Source organism: Oreochromis aureus, linkage group 8 (genome assembly GCF_013358895.1).
Source record: "Oreochromis aureus strain Israel breed Guangdong linkage group 8, ZZ_aureus, whole genome shotgun sequence".
In the NCBI taxonomy this organism is placed as follows: domain Eukaryota; kingdom Metazoa; phylum Chordata; class Actinopteri; order Cichliformes; family Cichlidae; genus Oreochromis; species Oreochromis aureus.
The window spans coordinates 27556423-27575047 of record NC_052949.1 but is presented as its reverse complement, the minus strand read 5'-3'; the positions used below and the strand labels follow the sequence as shown (position 1 = coordinate 27575047).

At 40.6% G+C, this 18625-nt stretch overlaps 2 protein-coding genes across 2 annotated transcripts; both read left to right on the top strand.

The window, feature by feature from the left end:
• The first annotated feature begins 482 nt into the window (after positions 1-482).
• Positions 483-8490, top strand: LOC116330622 (zinc finger protein 250-like). Its single transcript, XM_031753013.2, has 7 exons — positions 483-739; positions 1858-2060; positions 3998-4099; positions 4202-4297; positions 4527-4637; positions 4727-4850; positions 5328-8490. Exons 1-7 carry the CDS (start codon positions 685-687, stop codon positions 7277-7279), a joined length of 2643 nt encoding a protein of 880 aa, XP_031608873.1. The 5' UTR covers positions 483-684; the 3' UTR covers positions 7280-8490.
• Positions 8491-9611: 1121 nt separating this feature from the next.
• LOC116330620 (zinc finger protein 37-like) lies at positions 9612-18575 on the top strand. The gene is made up of 7 exons (XM_031753004.2): positions 9612-9803; positions 10708-10910; positions 11542-11643; positions 11758-11844; positions 12010-12120; positions 14789-14912; positions 15022-18575. The coding sequence occupies exons 1-7, from the start codon at positions 9776-9778 to the stop codon at positions 17088-17090; spliced, it is 2724 nt and encodes a 907-aa protein (XP_031608864.1). The 5' UTR covers positions 9612-9775; the 3' UTR covers positions 17091-18575.
• Positions 18576-18625: the final 50 nt, after the last annotated feature.

Here is an 18625-nt window from a genome sequence, read left to right as displayed (position 1 = left end):
TTTGCTCAATCATTCGCTATTTTAATGAATATATTAACCAATCAATCGGCGGAAAAATGCATTAACCCTTTTTGTGCTGATTGTTACGTCTATTTTATTTATAGACTATAGAAAATTTAAAAAACAGAAGCTAACTCAAAGTGCTTTAGAGAAAGACACGTTTAAATCATAAGTCTCAAAAAAAAGAAAGAAAAGAAAAGAAAAGCAGAGGGGTGAGTTTGGTTCTGTTAATTACTGTGGAAAGAAAAATCATAGTGATTTATTGGTCATTAAAATGTGTTTAGAATTTGATTATTCTTTTCATAACTGCTCTATCCTATATAAGCGGCTTTTATAGTTTAAAAGAATCACTTTCAGTATTGGTAACAGCAATTCTGGCCCTGTATTTGCTTGGTATAATAATACCCGATTTTGCAGTATCACACGGCACTAGCTGTTACGTGCTGGACGAGGCTGGATAACGAGTGTGCTCGGAACCATCAATTTGAGCCACCCGGAACAAAAACATCGTCGGACCAAGCTTTTTCCTTTTCCCCCCCTTTTTTGAGTCGCGTTGGTTTTAGTCAAAAATAACAAGTGACGTTTTTAACGTGTTTGACGAAGAAAGGAGAAGTAGTGGAAAAGAAAGCCCCCCCTCCTTATATTTATAGCTCATTTCTGATTTTGTGCGATCGAGTGCAGTGGATGAACAGGATGGAAAATGATATTTCAGAAGGAAAATCTACTAACTCTTCATCAGGTAAGTTTCCCTTAGCATCACTGGAAAGAGTTTAAGGTTTTAGTCAGACAGTCTGAATAACAAGCTGCTTATGTGGCATTTTAACGGAGGAGATATTTCACAAACGCTGACGAATAGTAATAAAATATTAGGGATTTGGTGTCGAATAAATATAGCACAGTTATGAGTAACACTGCCTGCATTTTCTTGAATTGGTACTTTATGCAAATAACTGCAACGCCTAAGTGTATAACATAGACACTGTCTACAAATTAATTCGGTATTTGTTGTAGTACCGAATTCATTTAAAGTGCGCACTGCTTCCGTTCTTGATCCCAGGGATTCCACAACATGTTAGAGACGTTTTTCGTGGGTTCTTTTGACTTAATCTAAATGCATTGTGGTGGAAATTTTGCAACAAAGTTATAAACGGTTGCAATGGACCATGTACCAGCTTTCATAGGAAGAGAGGGAGACGTGGGCAGGTTTGCAATCAATTGCAGGGCTACCACAGAGAGATGAACAAGCAATCACGCTCAAATTCACACCTATGGCCAGTTTACTGTAGAATCACCACTTAACCTAACTTGGATGCCTTTGGACTGTGGGAGGAAACAGGAGTATCAGGAGAGAGCCAACACTGGTTGATTTGAACCCGCGACCTTCTTGCTGTGAGGCTGCGATGCTACCATCTGTCATGAGGATTATAAATACTTGCATTCTTAAATGTGATAATCTGAGCAAAACTCATTTGACCATAAGGTAATAGTAGACTACAGTATGTTGTATTTTGCAATTGTGGGGAGATTTCAAACAGATTTATAGATGTATAGATTTGATTTAATGTTGTATGTCAACAGTTCATTACTGGCCAGCCTACTGAGTACTACAGATACCTGTGTATTGTGCACTACTAATAATAATAGTGAAAACAGTCAGTTTTAATGAGTTATTCATTTACAAAACAGATGATGAGCAGCATTTGGAGCAAGGTTAGCACTAAACAATATACAAGCAGTTGGACAGCCGTGTTAAGCCAAATATTTGTGTCTGAGTTTAAGTTATGGTTCATTTTATGGATATTGAAAATAAAACATTTATCCCCGATGTTAAAATTATCCACTTCTGTTCACATTCAGGTGCAACACTCTCCCTCACTGCCCTGAGCCTCCTGGTCCCACCACTTCGGTTGGTCTCAGCAGCCGTCTGGCAGACCATCCAGCAAAAAGTTGTAGCTGATTACGGGATGCTTGAGGAGTTTGTGTCTATGGTTACAGACATTCTTCCAGAGCTGCTCACCAGCCGCCAGCGGACTGAACTCAGCCTGGGCCTCAGAGCACGGGTGAGTTTATCAACATCTGCAAATGAAGTCATTGTGGATTTGATGGATTTGTACTTTTTTGCTTTTTTTGTCTTTTACGTCGATAAGAGCTTTGCACGCCTTTTGTTCTCTCATTCTTTGGTAACTAGCTTCATGAGGACTGGAGCATTTCCAACATCCAACAGTTGGCTGCTTTTCCATCACTCTGGTTGTCAGTTGGTTCTAGGTCATTTGATTGGGTGGCCATCACTACTACTCCTACATCCTTCCTTTTGGGAACCACACACTAAGATACCATCTGATCACCTTCTCTGTGTCTCAGAAGACATGGTAGCCACAGTCAACATTGTCACACTTGGATTATGCAGTCCAAAGTCCAGATTTCCACTAATCTAATGTCCACACTCAGCTATATTATTCTTTCAGGCATTCTGCCACAAACACAGCCATGTTTCTACTTCTCGAACCTTTAATCTTCAAGTAGATTGTGGGAAAAGTTTATAACTCTAACATGGTTGTAGAATTAATCTACTTTTTTATTTTTACATATTTTTAGCTTCCTGTAATTAAATGATCACAAAGCATAAGAAACTCTAGCACTCCCTAAATCACCACCTGAAGATGTGTTTGCATATACCAGTCACAAAGCACCACGCATTGTGAAGTTTCCTGAATACACTTGACTAAGGGCATTTAGGGCAAGTGATGTTACCCAAGAACAACTGCAATAAGTGTAAAGTGTAGAGCAGTGTCTGGATCTCAAATAATTCACAAACTGCAGTATGGTGAATACACAGAGGCCAAGAAAAACAGTGGTTGACAATGTGAATCGTCCAACATCAACGTGAATGTCCATAAAACCGTGCCTGTACAGCGTATCCATCAAGCTCACAAAAGACGCAGTGAAATCACCAACACAGCAGCATTCCATTTGGTAAAAGATGATGGGCTGATATTTATATAGCGCTTTTCTACTCTAAGTGCAGATGACAAACAAAGTCTTAAATTCGTCCACACACTTATGTTTCAGTGTAGGCATCAGAAGCAACTTGGCTTCATGCTTTGGTGATGCAAAGATTTACAAATTAGCGGGAAAGTTCCCTCAATCTGAATGTGAAAGTAGCGTCTACATGACAGTGCTGTAAAACACTTTTGTCTACAATCAATGAATAGTTGTGATTAATAACTGTGATGATCTTAACATTGAGAATATTGAAAATTAATTAGTTGTGTCGTTCAGCAATTAAGCCACTTAGGTGAAATACTATACCAAGCATGACTAGAAACTTCCACACAAAAACAAAACAAATCTTGGCTGATCCCCTCTGGACTTATTTCAGTGGTGGTGCTATTTTTAGATTTCCCTGTGGAAGTCTCATTTCTGCTCTGTGATGTGTGCTAGATCGTCTCTGATCTGTCAAAAATATATCTGTTCAAAATAAAACTGATTTATGGAAAACGGTCGAAATGACAAAAGTGAGTGGGACAGGTCGTGCTGCCTGTTGGTATTGCTGATAAAAGCCGTGCATGCTAGCAAACAATGCAGATTACTACTGTTGAATAATCCTTTCTCAGGTTTCAGGACCTTACGGTAGTAGGATGACAGCGCCTAGACAGTCTCATTTATGATGATTTAGGTTGCCCATCCCCTTGAAAATGGAAATAGTGATCGTTCATGTTATTCAATCACCTTTGGACTCTTCCACTGAAAAGTGCTTGGTGGTCTCTGGGTTATAGTCCGAGCCTGGATTTGGTGTTGTCTCTCTGTGTGTGTTTAAGGTCCATGGTGAAATCACCCATTCATAGCAGTTGTGTGGGAATCTGCTTCTGCTGGCAGAAGGTTTAAGGCACTTCAGTGTTGGTGTCACTGTTCAGCTCTGGAAGCTTTTTAAATAGTCTGTGATTTTAGCTTTTTTTGCTAGTGTAGCTATTAAACATCAGTTTCTTTGTGCTTTCAGCTGATCCTGGAGTTATGCCAGCGTGAAGCTCCTGCTGACTTTGAGATCATTCAGCCACACTTGGACAGGATGCAAGTGCTCATCAATGCATGGCTAGTGGAGGTGATTTCATTGGGGGTTTTTTTCTGTTATTGTGACAGTATAATTTAGATATCCAAAACAGCTTATTATCATTACTAATTGTTATTATTATGAATTATGCAGGCTGGTGGTACTAATGTAGAACTACCACAATCAAACTTTGTGGATCTCATAAACAGCTTGCTGAATGATCCTGAAGAAAGAGAGCACTTCTTTCAGGTCTGTTTTTGTTTTTTCACTGCTTTTTGGCATCCTAGATAATAATACCATATAAGTGTTATTATTTTATTATCAAAGCTGGAGTGCTTTCATTTTCAAGTAGAAGTGGTGGTAAAGTAGTCTAGTTTGTGTAAAGGTGTATTTTTGAGTTTGCTAAAAGCGTCAGCTACAGTGATATTTCTGTATGCTTTGGACTTTCATGTTGTGCTTTCTTGTTTGTGCTTCTCAGAATGTTTTCCCTGCAGAGTTTGGTCCTGCATACGATGAAACACTTCACACTTTGATGTGGCTGTTTTTATCCAGATTTGAAAAGATTCTTCATCTTCAATCATTCCAGCAGGTACACAAAAGTGCTACTCAACATTACCCAATAATATTTTAAGCTAGATTAACAGACGCACGCCCCTCTTTCTTTTTCATTTTCAAAAGGTTGCCTCCATGTTTGGTGAAGCTTCTTCTGCTCTCAAGGACTGCATGCAGTTGGTGTCTCAGTGTGAAGAGCTCAAAACTCTGCTGCAGTATCAAAAACACCTTAGCCAACTAGATCATATAGGTAAGTAGTTACCAATTTTCTACTCTTAGCTCTGTATCCCTGATTTAGCCATCTCAGGCACATGGCTCTGGCTATGAGCGCTAAAGGCCCCACCCACTTACAGTTTGAAAGGAACAGCTAATTGGAAGAAAGTTACCCTCAATGTAAGTTGAGTAGCTAAAAGAACTTGTTTCAGATAGCGGATGTACTGAGAGGCTGAAACAAAGGACAAGTATAAGACAAATAAGGATTATTTTGAACTGTGAACCATGCAAAGCTACTCTAGTAGAGTCTGACATTAAAAATATGGAGCTGATTTTTAATGAGTCCACTTTAATGATGTGTATTTGGGTTGTGAGATTGCTGCTTTGTGGTCAAAAAAATAAATCCAGTGTTCTCAGATTAGTATGACGTGTGCAATAATATAATAATGAATGGCACTTGGGTGTTGAGCTCTATTCTTGTTCACTGTTATATGACACTTTTTTGTCTTTTCAGATAGTTCTCTGGATGGTGAGTGGATCATTTCAGCTCTAAACCTTCCCTGTGTAGAAAAAACTGAAACCCTTAAAACACAAGCAAAGGGCAGCATTTTGGATGAATTGTTGTCTTTATCAGATTTGGAAAACGAATCACTGGCTCCAGAACAGCAGACATATGAGACCAATGATGGTAAAACTGATTGGACTCCTGAGCACAGTGGAACACAGTTGCCTTTAGGAGATTCAACAAAACATGACGAAAATGTAAATCTTCAGACAGATGGTTTTTGTCACCTAATCAAAGAGTGCCATGTTCATCTAAGAAGACTTGACCTGCCACTGTCTTTAGAGTCTCGACCTGTGAGGTCAAACAGAGGCCTAAGAATGAAAAAGATTCTCCAAGAGGTGAAAGGACAACTCTGCGGAGAGGCCCTGCCTGCTGACAAATCTGTTTCCAGGAAAGCAAAACAGTTCGAGAGGGTTTCTCGAATGCTGTCAGACAATGAGGATTCAGGCAAAGACTCCTCATACATGGCTCCCATCAGTACTTGCAGTGAAGATGACTCCTGGTCTTACTACTCTGATAAGGACTCTTGTCATAACACTGTTAGCAGAAGTCCCAGTGTAACTGATTCATGGTCTCACTACTCAGACGATGAGTCTTCAGTTGTGACTCCTGTTAATAGTTCCCCTGAAAATGATTCAGTTTGTAGCAGCTCAGATGAGGACCCTTCGTTCCTGGGTCCTAAAGATGTGTCGGATACTAGCAGAAATCATGGCCCTGCTGGCATAAAGCATAGCTCTACCAAACACACTCGTTTAATCCAGTGCTTTATCTGCAAAGAGCATGTCAACACAAGCCTGAGAACTCACATGAAAACCCACTTTCCCACCAATGACTACGCGTGCCCTCGATGTGATAGCAGGTTTAAACTCCTATCCTCTCTGAAGAAGCACTTGAATAAGACTTGTTATGAATATGCTCAGCAGCATGTAGATCCAGGGAATCCAGATGAAGTCAAGAATCTTTACAAATGTGACAAATGCCAAGAGGCGTTCAAGTACAAAGTTTCTCTGCAAAAGCATACCCTGACCCACAACGAGCTCTACTGCAACGTGTGCAGAAAGGTCCTTCGAGATGCTGCGACGCTGGCAAGGCACAAAGTTTCACACACCCCATTTCAGTGCAACCGCTGCGACAAGTCCTTCAGTCTTTTCAAGCCCTTACTCAAACATTATGAAAACATCCATAAACTCAGCAGACCGTTCAAATGCAGCCATTGCCCGAAAACTCTCCCCAGGCTGCGATTTTTAATCATACATGAATGGCACCACACAGGCCACCTGCCGTTCCGGTGTGCTCAGTGCAGCCTGAGATTCAAATGTGATGCCGAGCTCATGTACCACGAGAGGGTCCACACCAGAGAGAAACCCTATCTGTGTGCAGAGTGCGGCAAGACATTCGCCCAAAGGTCCAACATGTTGCGCCACCTGCACTTCATCCACAGTGAGTCTCGAAATGAGAAGAAGCACTCTTGCTCTCAGTGCGAGAAGTCCTTTAAAGAGAAAGGAGCGCTGAAAAAACACCAGAGGAGCAAACACTTACACGAGTTGTTCCGTAATCCGTGTCCGACCTGCGGGAAGATGCTTTCGGCGTCAACGATGAAAAGGCATAAATTAATCCACACTGGAGAAAGACCTTTCAAATGCACTGTGCCTGAATGCGAAAAGTACTACAGATCAACCTCGGAGGTGAAGAAGCACGTTCTCATACACCACACCACAGAGAGACCATATAAATGTGACATCTGTGGAAAGGGGTTTGTAAAAATGTGGTATCTCAATGTACATGCTAGAATACATTCGGGAGAAAAACCATTTGTCTGCCATATCTGCGGCAAGGCGTTCCTGAAGGCCTACAGCATGCACAGGCACAAAAGACTTCTACATACATTTGTTACACATTAACTACGTGACACAGGAATGTTTGATTGGTTAAGGAAAGTAGCTTCTTGGTGTGAATGCGCATTGAATCTGAATTCTGTCTAATGGGCAGCAAGGAGCAGATGTTGCAAAAACAAGTGCAAACAGAGCTTTCAGTACACTTGTTGTATGACCTCAGTAAAACAATTTATGGTCTCAGTCGCTAGCTTTCTCAGTCAAGTCTCTTATAATGCTTAGATTCTAGCTCTGTATGAGATGATGCTGGTAAAAAAAACAACAACACATCAGCTCAAAGGGCCATAACTGAGCTGGCAAAATCATTCCCTATTTACTATTTAAAGTATACATGTTTTCATTTGAACCACTTGTCTAAACCACGAGTGAGTGATGACAGAGGTCATTGCCAGAGGAAACCAACCAACCGGACAAAAAGAAAAAGAGAGAGAGAAAAAGAATAAAAACATGTCCAGCTAACTTTGGACCTTTGTAACCACTTTGAGAACCCTACAAATGCTTGTTCACGGGTAAAGTTAGCATTAAGTTTTAGGTTAGAGTTAGGTACTTAGATGGTTAAACCTCAGGTAAAAGGTGTGTGGAATACACTGATGCCAGTGAATTACCTCACAAAGATACCTAGATAAATGTCTGCTTTGCGCTACACAGAAGGAGGAGCACACAGATTCAAATAGTCTACAATGAAACTAAAAAAGTAGTGGTTCCAGCATGTAAAATACTTACTGCCTTTAGTCCCACAGTTAAATGCACTGTCTCCGTGTGGGGCACAGGCCGCGATGACTGTTGTCTGAGTCAGCAGCTGGCAGTACAATGAAAACCCACTGTAAAGTAAACAGTACAAATCCAGGACACTTGAGGTGAAACAGTTCAGCTGGGTGTTTAAAAGGTCTTTGTGTCTTCTCCCAACTTCAATTCATATGAAGAATTACCATATTTGTTTCATGTGTACTTTGTATTTAACAGTGTAAATTTTTTTTTAACTATTTAGTTTGTTTTTATTTTCCTAAATGTTTGTTTGATTTTTAGATTATATATTTTTTGTTCTTTTTCATGTTGTATATAATGTGTTTTAGGCACAGAGCAGAAAAGTGAGCAGCATTCAGGTTCTTCTGTGGAAAATGTCAGGAATGTGTTTTGATCATTTTCATCTGTTTTCTATCAAAAAATTAAAATGGTTAGGCTTTCACTTGAAATTAGTGATCATTCTTTCATTCATCTAATTTTGTCTATGTATTTCTTTGCTCGCAGGTTTGTTTGTTTTTTGTATTTGAAAATTGGTAAATACCAAGATTACAATAAACTACTTGAGAAAATGTACATGAGATTTTTATTAAGAAGAAGAGACTCTTTAGTGTAGAAATAAAGGAAGGAAGGAAAGACAACGGTACAAAGTGTTATAGTGAAAAGCAAGTTGATAATAATATGCTTGCCTCTTCTTCTTTCAGCTAATATTAGGATTAGGGCAGGCTTGGGTCATTTTTCTTTCTTTCTATTTTCTAAACTCTTAAGACGATGTACAGACAGTGTGTATATTGCGAGGACTTAATCAGATAACTATAAAAAACTAAGTATCCCTTTCAATTAGCCACATCTGTTTTTGAACCTTTTCATGGAGCCATCATTTTCATTTAATTTAAACATCCATAATGCATTTTGTTTAGTATACATAAAAATAATGTGAATTCTATGCTTTTTCGGGGAGGAAAAGCTAAGGTATCAAACGATATGAAGTGATCCAAATTTGAAACTTTTGGTCCAAACTGTCATTAATAGCAGTAAAAGTCAGAAGAGCGGTACAACAGTGAATGTCTAATGCCCTCTGCAATACATAAAGTAGCTCTGTCCTGGTTAGGGCTGACATTGCAACCAGTAGTTTTGGAGATCTTCATAAAACTGATGGAATTCTGAATGCAGAAAACTGTTGTCAGATCACTGTCACAAATACACACACACACTACACTTGGACACTCTGAGTCATGAATTTGCCTTCCTAGACCCCTGATCCCCTTATTGAAGCAATGTGGGATCACCTTCACAGAGAACAGAAGGAAACGCAGCTAGCATCCAAAGAAGAGCTTTGGAATGTTCTTCAGGAAGCCTGGAGAACCATTCCTGAAGACTACTAAAAGAAATTAGTGGAAAGCGTGCTTAGTTCAGGCTTTGTTGAAGAATTAAACATGGCGATACCAAAGTTGATCCTACACCTACTTCGCAATTTTATTAGCCCTACAGAAACAAAGGGGAGTGGAGGTCGAAAGACCAAAAGCACAGTAAAATAAAATAAAATGTTTTTTTAAAAAAACAACGAGATGCGGAACCAATAACCGGACTATTTCCCGTTGTCGGACAATTATTGTAGATGGAACCAAAGGCAACAGTTGACGCACAAAGATCGGTTGTGTGACTTCGGTTTCTGACTTCCAACCCCTTTAAAACCGTTACTTTGACTTCGGTCACAGTATTACAGGTTCTCTGACTGTAATGTAACTGTAGACAGCTCGCAGTATGGACGGAGGTGTCTCCGAGTTACCTGGTGAGTTTAAATGCTTGTATACAATTTTGTTTGGCTAGGCCGCAATCTAGCCCGCGCGCGGGAATAGCATTGCTAAAGCCTTAGCGGTTGTTATTAAACAATTTACTACAGAGTTGTGTCTAAATAAAGTACAAACTGCTTCTACTTTTTACTAGCCTGGAAACACGTTGCTGGATTTAATTCTTTAACTCAGCGTTTGTGAGTATTGGTAATCCATAGTGCTTAGAAAATGCTAAGCTAGGCTAGGTAAAGTGACTGGCAGCAATTTACTCGTTGACGTGAATCCGCCTGTTTTGAGTAAATCTCTGATTCGTGTATTTGTTTTGGGGGTTTTGGGTGGGAGGGGAAGGGGATATGCAAACATATTAGCAACTTCTGTAAGCAGTTATACTGTTAAAACATTCAAATTGATATGTAACAGTGGTTCAATAGTAGATTACGGAAATGAAAGTAGCAGGCACATCCGCTTTAGCCGGAGCTCGGCATTAAGCGTTTTATGTTGTTGTTTTTCTTTTTGTTTGTGTTTTTCTGTGAAGAATAACTCCTCTTTAATGTTACGTGAGACCTTAGTTTTGTTATCAGTGATAATGGCCATTCGAGCTAAAATAAAACCTTTTATTTATATCCTGCTGGTAAGTTTGTGATGTGTGGGGGTTTTTTTTGTTTGTTTGTTGTTTGTTTTTTGTGAAAAACTTCACAAAATGTTGATTTGGTATAATTTGCATGAATCTCCTGTCTCTTTTGGAACCAGTGTAAAGACAGTGATTTAAAAAAAGGGAATTTAGTTTGTGGTCATCACTCCATTGACAACTTAAATGGGAAAGTCTGTGTTGTTGGCCTGTCTTCACACTCACTGCGTATTGCCTTTCAAGCACTTTTTAAAAAAATACCTTTTTCCTTGCAGGCCCCTCTCTTCCCCTCTCTGCTCTGCGGCTCCTGGTCTCACCGATTCGGCTGGTTTCTGCAGCCATCTGGCAGACTGTGGAGCAGAAGGTTGTGTCAGACTATGGGCTGCTTGAGGAGTTTGTGTTTATGGTCACGGAAATTGTTCCTCAGCTTCTCTCTACGAGGCAGCGCGCTGAACTTGTCTTGGGACTCAGAGCACGGGTAAGTTGGCAGAATCTAGGTGCCACATGGCGCTCCAGCATGTTTTTAGTACATGTTATGTTGGCTTTCCCTGTATTTTGTCACTTGTTTGTTTAGCAGCTTGACATACATTTTAATTACATACTCCTTGGGTGACAGCAGGCGGGTTAGTGTGTTGTTTGAAGCTGAAGACTCATATCTGATCAACAATTGCGTCTTTTAAACAGAAAAAAGCCTTTGATGTATGTAGTAGGGCTCAATGATAAATTGGGTTTTCATTTTAATTGCAGCAGTTACTATAAACAATTCTTCTTAGTTTGTTTTATCCAGACCTCAAAAGACAGAACCCACTACGTTGAGAAAGAATGATGGTTTTCATTTAGAGAGATTAATGTTCGCCTGCAGCTGCCTTTTTCGTTATCTTAAAGCTGTCACAGTCTTTGTTTTGACTCACTGAGTATATATCAGTGGAGTAGCAGGCTCTAGCAGGTATTTTCTCTGTCATAACACAAAATTATGCTGCAAAGCTATATATATATAAAAGAAGTGTAACGTTAAACATGAAGCATTTCCTGAGATAGTCATTATAGAACACAGAGTGAATGGAATTCATCTTTCCTCTGAACTGATCACCTATTAATGGTGATTGCAGTTGATCCTGGAGCTGTGTCGTTCTGATGAGACCGCCGACCTGCAAGTTATTAAACCACATCTCGACCGGATGCAGAAGCTCAGGTCACTGTGGAGCATGGAGGTGGGTGAAAACCTTTTTTTGGCATGTGTTAAAACTGCTGTGACGTTTAGTATTCCTCATTGAAATCTAAAGTTCCACAATGACCTCTTCTGTTTTAATTTTCTTTACTTGTAGAATGCTGAACCGGTGTCAGATTCTCATTTCATGGGCCTAGTCCAGAATCTGCTGAGAGATCCTGAAGAGAGAAGAAATTTCTTCACGGTGAGTTTAAACTGAATACGGAGAAAATGTGATTGATTGCTGACAGGTCCTTGTTAGTAAGATCTGTTTTTGAGGAAAAAATAAAATTGTATGTTTTTATCTGTTGCCTTGAGCAAATTGTTTTGTAATTTGGCTCTATATAAATAAAATTGAATTGTGTTGTAGGATGTTTTCCCTGGAGACTTTGGTCCGACATATGACAAAGCAATCCAGACACTGATGTGGTTGTTTCTGTCAAGACTGGAAAAGCTTCTTCCAACCAAAACTCTCCAACAGGTAAATGTAATATCTCATATTGAGCAAAGAGCATTTCTCCTAGTAGTATTAGTTTCTTTAATATTGTTAGTTGTTTTTGTTACCTTTTTTGTGATCTCTTGCATTCTGTTTGCAGCTCTGGGTAGTGAAAGGCAGTACACACAATTCAACTCATTTGCCAAATACTTTATATTACTTTAATTTATTTGTTATAATCAGTCTCTCATCCCACAGACGAAGTCCATCTTCACTGTCTGTCATGGCTGCTGGTGATGGCACTTTTCCTTCTCTTGCTATGCAGCCTCAGGGAGCTTAGAGAAGTGACTTTACAAACAGTTTTCAATCAGTTCCAGGGTTATGTTAGACCAGGGGTAGGCAACCTTTTTGATGGCGAGTGCCATTTAAAATTTCCTAAGAAGTCAGTGTGCCATATGATTGCATTAGGAATAAATTTAATAACGCTCTATATGAACAGTTACACATTATATAGAACCACTTTATAGAATTATATTTGTTTGCAAATGTTGGCAGCTATCAGCGAATAGTTATCAGCTATTTTGAAACAAAAAAGACTTTTATCCATAACAGCAAATGAACTGTACAACAGAAAATACAAATGCTATTTATGGTCTCCTCACAACAATGATAAGAAAAATAAACTGGGCCAATATGGCATGTTTGTTAATACAGAGACACACATGTTAATATGATCTCTGGTCTCCCACTCAGAGACACAGGTCTCCGAGTGTCCAACATTCAGACGGCTACCTGAGGACACTCATGTGAGAGAAAATCTGCTCACACAGATATGTAGAGCCAAATACTGTCAATAAGGCCTCTGCAATGTTCTGAAGACAGTTAAACTTGTCAGGTAGTGATGTCCAGCAAGTGAAAATGCAGCTCCATGAACATGCACAGCTGTGGATTCTAGCTGCTTCGATGTCGCATTAACTGGCATTAACTCAGCCAGTTAATGCGAGACAAATGTAGCTGCTCATTAAAGATTTCTGGTTTGATCAGAAAATAAAACATTGGTCCATACACCTGAAAGTCCCAAAAATGCATTGTGTCTCGAGTCTATGGATGCATTTGGACTAAAGACCGGCCCCCCAGATATTAAAGCCATAAAGCCTTTGAATGAAAACAAACGCTGTTGTGACAGTGATGTACACTGTCTTGGTGGTAAATGTATGATTTCTATTCATTTTACGTCAGATAAAAACTTTGGTTGTAAGCTTCAGATAATTATTTAATAACAGCCAGACATTTTAAATGAGAATAAGAAAGTATTTCTTTGTGCCCCCCTCTCCCTGTTAATGCCCTACCTGGTCCCCCTGGCAAATCTTTGCTAGATCTGCCCCTGCACAATTATCAGCTGTCAGCTACTTAGAAAATGATCCTGGTGTTATTTGTCTCTGAGAAACAGTTCATAACTTCCCTTCAACTCATTCATGTCACCTAAAAGGTAAACCTGTTTCTCCATCACCTGTTCAGCTCTGATGATTCAGTAAGGACATCTCCTGGTTTCATCTGCATGTTTCCCTCTCACCAGATATACAAACCGATATCATGACCGGCAGCTTTTACAGCTGTGGCTCCAGAAAACATCAGCTGATACTAGAAATTAATATTAAATAAATTCTAACAACAGCTGATCAAGCTTAAACGTGCTGCTGTTGTTTAGTGCGACATCCGGCGGTTTCTCTTTCTGGCACAAAGTGGGCGATAAACAAACAAGAGAGAAAAGCTGATCAGCTGATCATTGATCAGTTTCATGATTGAAGTAGCAACAGGAGAGAGAGGGGAGAGAATGAGAGGAGAAGAAGATGCAGCTGTGCAGCAAAGACACAGAATAACTCCAGCTTTGTGTCTTTTTCCATCCTGGCTGAAGTACGGGACAAACTGTGTTCCTTCTCAGCTCAACACGAAACGCGTAATAATTTCTCTGAATTCCGTTTGTACCGGACGGTTGGCAACTCTACTAACTAACCTTATGAAGAAAATAAAGTTCACTATCAATAAAATCATAGCACCCGCCCAGCAGTATATAAATTCCATCATGCTAGCTAGCACGCAGTACGAGTTATTGTAACTGACTGTAAAAAGTCAGCACAACGAAAATAAACTCCACCTAAACTTGGTTTATATCTGACCCAGATAGAATGCAGGTCATTAACTTCTTACCTGAAGTTTAGTTCACCTGACGCTCCGACCGGCGGCCGCCTCGGGTCTCTCCTCCTCCTGCCTCCCCTTCCCTCATCCACCTGCTGGCCTCCACCACTTGTTAATTTTACTGAATCTGGAAGCTACGCCATAGCCACCACCAAACAACTGAGTTATTCTTACAGACCGACCAGCGTCTGGCCAATCCACCACCACCAAAAAATAAAAAATAAAAAAAAAATCATCGGGCCACCGAGCAAATATCCGGTATGCCCGATGTCCAGTCCAGCTATGGTCGTGCGTGCCATCAGTTAACCCTTCGCGTGCCAACGGTGGCACGCGTGCCTAGGGTTGCCGACCCCTGTGTTAGACTGACCCTACAGCTTATAGTAGGTCTACAGAGCAAAACAAGAATGTGAAGCTATAAAATATAAACAAAAAAATTAAGAATTGTGTCAAAAGTTTAGAAACTGTAGAGCTTTTGACTTGTATGATTGGTAGTTTACTTAAGCTTTTGTTTCATCAGATTGCCTCTCTGCTCAACGACACATCATCTGTTCTGAATGAATGCATGGGGGCTTTCTCTCAGCCTCAGGAGCTCAAAGTCTTGCTTGACAATCAAAAAGATCTCAGCCAATTAGAGGACATTGGTGAGTTGAATATTTTAAAACACGGGATCAGTTCTCATCATTTTTAAAAAAAAATTTTTTTTGCCAGAATCTGTTTTATCAGTTCATTCATGATTCTTGTTCCTTTCAGAGTCTTTCATCGTTGACAGTGGCATCTTGTCTGCCCTGTGTCTCCCTCCTGTGGAAAGAGTCGTGATTGTCAATGAGCAAACTGAAACGGATGCAGAGAGCAGTCTCGTGTATACTGTCTGCACAGAGATGGAGGTGGAATCTGAGAACAAAGAGTTGTATGTGGAGGGGGCTGGGAACTCTGAGGAGTGTGTGCAACCTGAGTGGTTTGGCCTCACTGGTGAGGTAAAACCAGAAATTGATGCAGTGGTAGTTACAGATACTGTGGAAGGCACTGAGGCCAGTGAGAGCGAAATGGCAGAGGACCGCAATGACAACCAATCAGGAACACTGATCATCGGCGAGGATGGCCAGGTGACAGTGCTGGATGGTGTGGAGAAAAAGTCAAACGGAGGTGGAAGAAAAAAGAAACGTTCTGTAGATCAAGACTTTGAAGCGGAAAGTGCAGTGACGGGCAAAAAAGAAGCAACAGAAAGTGACGCACTTTTAGAAAGATCAGTGCGTAAGAACAGAGGGCTCAAGATGAAACGGTACTTGTCGCAGTGGAGGAAATCTGGGAAGACGCCGGGTTCAGGTACGACCAGCAGTGGACCCAAAAAGTTTGCCGGGCCCCAAGGTTCAGCCAAAAGCAACGACTTGGATGAGAGAACCTGTAAAGTCTGCAGCAAGGTGGTGAGTCATGCCAAGTTCTTGCAGCGACACATGAGTCAGCACTCCGAGGAGCTGCCCATTACATGTCCTTCATGCAAAAAGCTTTACAAGAGCTTACGTTCCTTGCAGCAGCACAGATGTGCAAGTATGACAAAGGCAAAGGCTGTTAGGAAAGCCAAGGAGCAAGACACCCCAGCAGACGAAGGTGAACAGTCATCAAGTGGGGTTCCTTGTGACGACACAAATGAAGAGCAGCCAGTTGACAACACCACCCAGGATCCTGATTACTCTCCCCCTGCAGAGAGGGCTTCCAAAGAACCAGGGCAGAAGAGCCCTGAAGAACAGAAGAGTGTGTTAGAGGGTCCATTCTACTGTCCTCACTGCAGTGTCGAGTTCAAGTGCAAACAGACATTTAGGTTCCATTTAAGAAACATTTGCTACAATGAGCAGCAGGTGGACCCTGAGAAGCCTGATGATGTTAAGCATTGTTTCAGGTGTGATGAATGTGACAAGGCGTTCAGATACAAATCAACTTTGGATTCCCACAAACAGACTCACAACCCGCTCTACTGTGAGGTGTGTATGAAACTGGTACGTGACTCAGAAGCATTGGCCATGCACAAAGAATCCCACACACCTTTTCAGTGTAACCGTTGTGAGGAGAACTTCCCAGTGTTCAAGGCCCTTCATAAGCACTACATCGACGTCCACAACCCCACCGAGCCATTTACCTGCTCCCACTGTCAGACTACGTTTTCCAGTTTGAAGCGTTTCATTAGACACGAGTGGAAGCACACGGGTTACCAACCATTTCAGTGCTCCCATTGTAGTAAAAGATTCCGTTCATACTCTGACCTTGTGGAGCACCAGAAAAAACACACTAAGGCATACCCATTCCTGTGCTGGGAGTGCGGCAAGAAATTCCGGCATGGTATCACGCTGACGAGGCATGTGGAGCGTGTACATCACTCCGGCGAACCCGTGACTGAAAAACCCACACCGATCTTTACCTGCCCTCAGTGCGGGAAGACGTTCACTTCAAGAAGGTGCCTCCTGAAGCATGACAATTTTCATCACAAAGGGCTGCGCTTCCCGTGTGAGCACTGTGGGAAGGGCTTCTTTGGCAAGGACGCGTTGGTGAGGCACACTTTGATACACACGGGCGAAAGGCCTTTCAAGTGCGACGACTGTGATAAATCATTTAGATCTGCGGCAGAATTAAAGATACACAGGAGATACCACACTGGAGAAAGGCCATTTAAGTGCAACATCTGTGAAAAGGGCTTTGTTCAATCTTGCTTTCTTACTTTACACATGCGAACCCACACTGGAGAAAGGCCATATGTTTGTGCAGTGTGCAATAAGGGGTTTTCAAGCCTGCATGGCTTAAAACGACACAGGAGACTTGTTCATGCATAGATCATTGTGACATAATACATATTTCCAAAAGGATTTTCAGCATAACCAGCCCATGCTGAAGGATGTTGGTGTTAGGTGTAGACCAGAACTTTGCAAAGAGTGAAGAGCTGATGATTTGACCTATCACTGAAAAGACAACTTTGTTGATGCTGAAGAGAAGAGATGGACTAAGTTTTCCAGTTGAAGGACATTTTCTGTAAAATATAAGCCTTATTGCTCTTCCTATGGCTAGCACAGCTTTGGATTGCTAGAATGTGTGTAATTGCGTTGTGCATTATGAAAATGTAACTTTGAATTTTTTACAGAAACATTTGTTGTTCTACATAAGATTTGTATGTATAAATGGGATGACCCATATTACTCCCATATTATACCCCTTCTGAGAAGTTTTCATTTTTTTCGCCTCTTTATTCTGGGTTTTGAGCTCTGCTTTAGCAAGTGCAGCTTTAAGATGAATTAGAAATGCAGTTGCCTATGCATGTTTCAGGGGAAGGAAACACAACACCCACACCCAATCACTGTTTATTAGTTAACTCTTCTTTTTTTTTTTTTTTTTTTTTTCCTCACAGTTTCTAATATTTTGCTATCCCTGTTTTTCCCACATAGCTGTGGCCTGTGTGTGTTTAAACCAGACTGATATTAGGATTAGCAACTCGCCTTGCTAATGTGATTTTTTTCTTCTTCTTTTTTTTCTTTTCTCATTTTGTAGTGGTGACATGCGAACAGAAAATAAATGTAAGCCAGTGAGTGTTTAGGTATCACACAGGGTTAGGTTACTAGGTTATTTGGAGGATTACTTGTCACACAACCCTCACACAACATCACATCACACAACACAGCGTTTGGTTTACAGCTGTTTGACATATTAAAACAAACACAGAAAGACACACAAACTAACCTCTGGCGGCTGAAACATAGATCAAGAATTTGCGTTCTTTGAGGTAAAATTACTGTTTGTCAGCAGTCTTGTGGCTTTTTACTGAGAGCATGAAAATGTTTTCAGTTCTTTGTCAGTAGGGGCTGTCAGACAAGCCTGACATACTCTAAATGTAGTCTTCATTAAAATTGATAGGGGTCTCTTTGTTCGGTCAGAGTCCATGTTGATAGTCCTGTTTGGATCACCAACCTGGAGCTGTGCTGACAGCCTATGGTTAAGTACATGAGACGACCTAATGCTAGAAAACTAAGCCTTGATGACTGCTGTGAAACGGCAGTGAACATCAGAGCATCTACAGCAATCTACATTTACAATGTAGGCAACATTCTGTCCTTTCACTAACTTTGAAATAAACTGGCAACTGGAAGAAAGTTTTTATAGCTTGTAAAGGTAAGAGGCCATCTAGTTGTGGGATTGCTAGAAAAATAGCAGTAGTTACATTTTCACAGCTTTGATTTTACACCTCCATGATTATAAAAATGTTTCCACTGAAAGTGGGTTTCATGGGACCTTTGGTTATGTTTTTCTGTAATAAACTGAACATTTGATTCCAAGTGTCAGTTATTTACCACAAGTTATTTGGTAATTTCAATATATC

Bases quoted from the DNA above. Each gene is read 5' to 3' on its own strand.
- LOC116330622 (XM_031753013.2), top strand. From the start codon at position 685: ATGAACAGGATGGAAAATGATATTTCAGAAGGAAAATCTACTAACTCT. The intron at 2,061-3,997 runs GTGAGTTTATCA...TTGTGCTTTCAG, and splicing joins GCCTGGGCCTCAGAGCACGG to CTGATCCTGGAGTTATGCCA. The intron at 4,638-4,726 runs GTACACAAAAGT...CATTTTCAAAAG, and splicing joins ATCTTCAATCATTCCAGCAG to GTTGCCTCCATGTTTGGTGA.
- LOC116330620 (XM_031753004.2), top strand. From the start codon at position 9,776: ATGGACGGAGGTGTCTCCGAGTTACCTG. The intron at 11,644-11,757 runs GTGGGTGAAAAC...CTTTACTTGTAG, and splicing joins GGTCACTGTGGAGCATGGAG to AATGCTGAACCGGTGTCAGA. The intron at 11,845-12,009 runs GTGAGTTTAAAC...ATTGTGTTGTAG, and splicing joins AGAGAAGAAATTTCTTCACG to GATGTTTTCCCTGGAGACTT.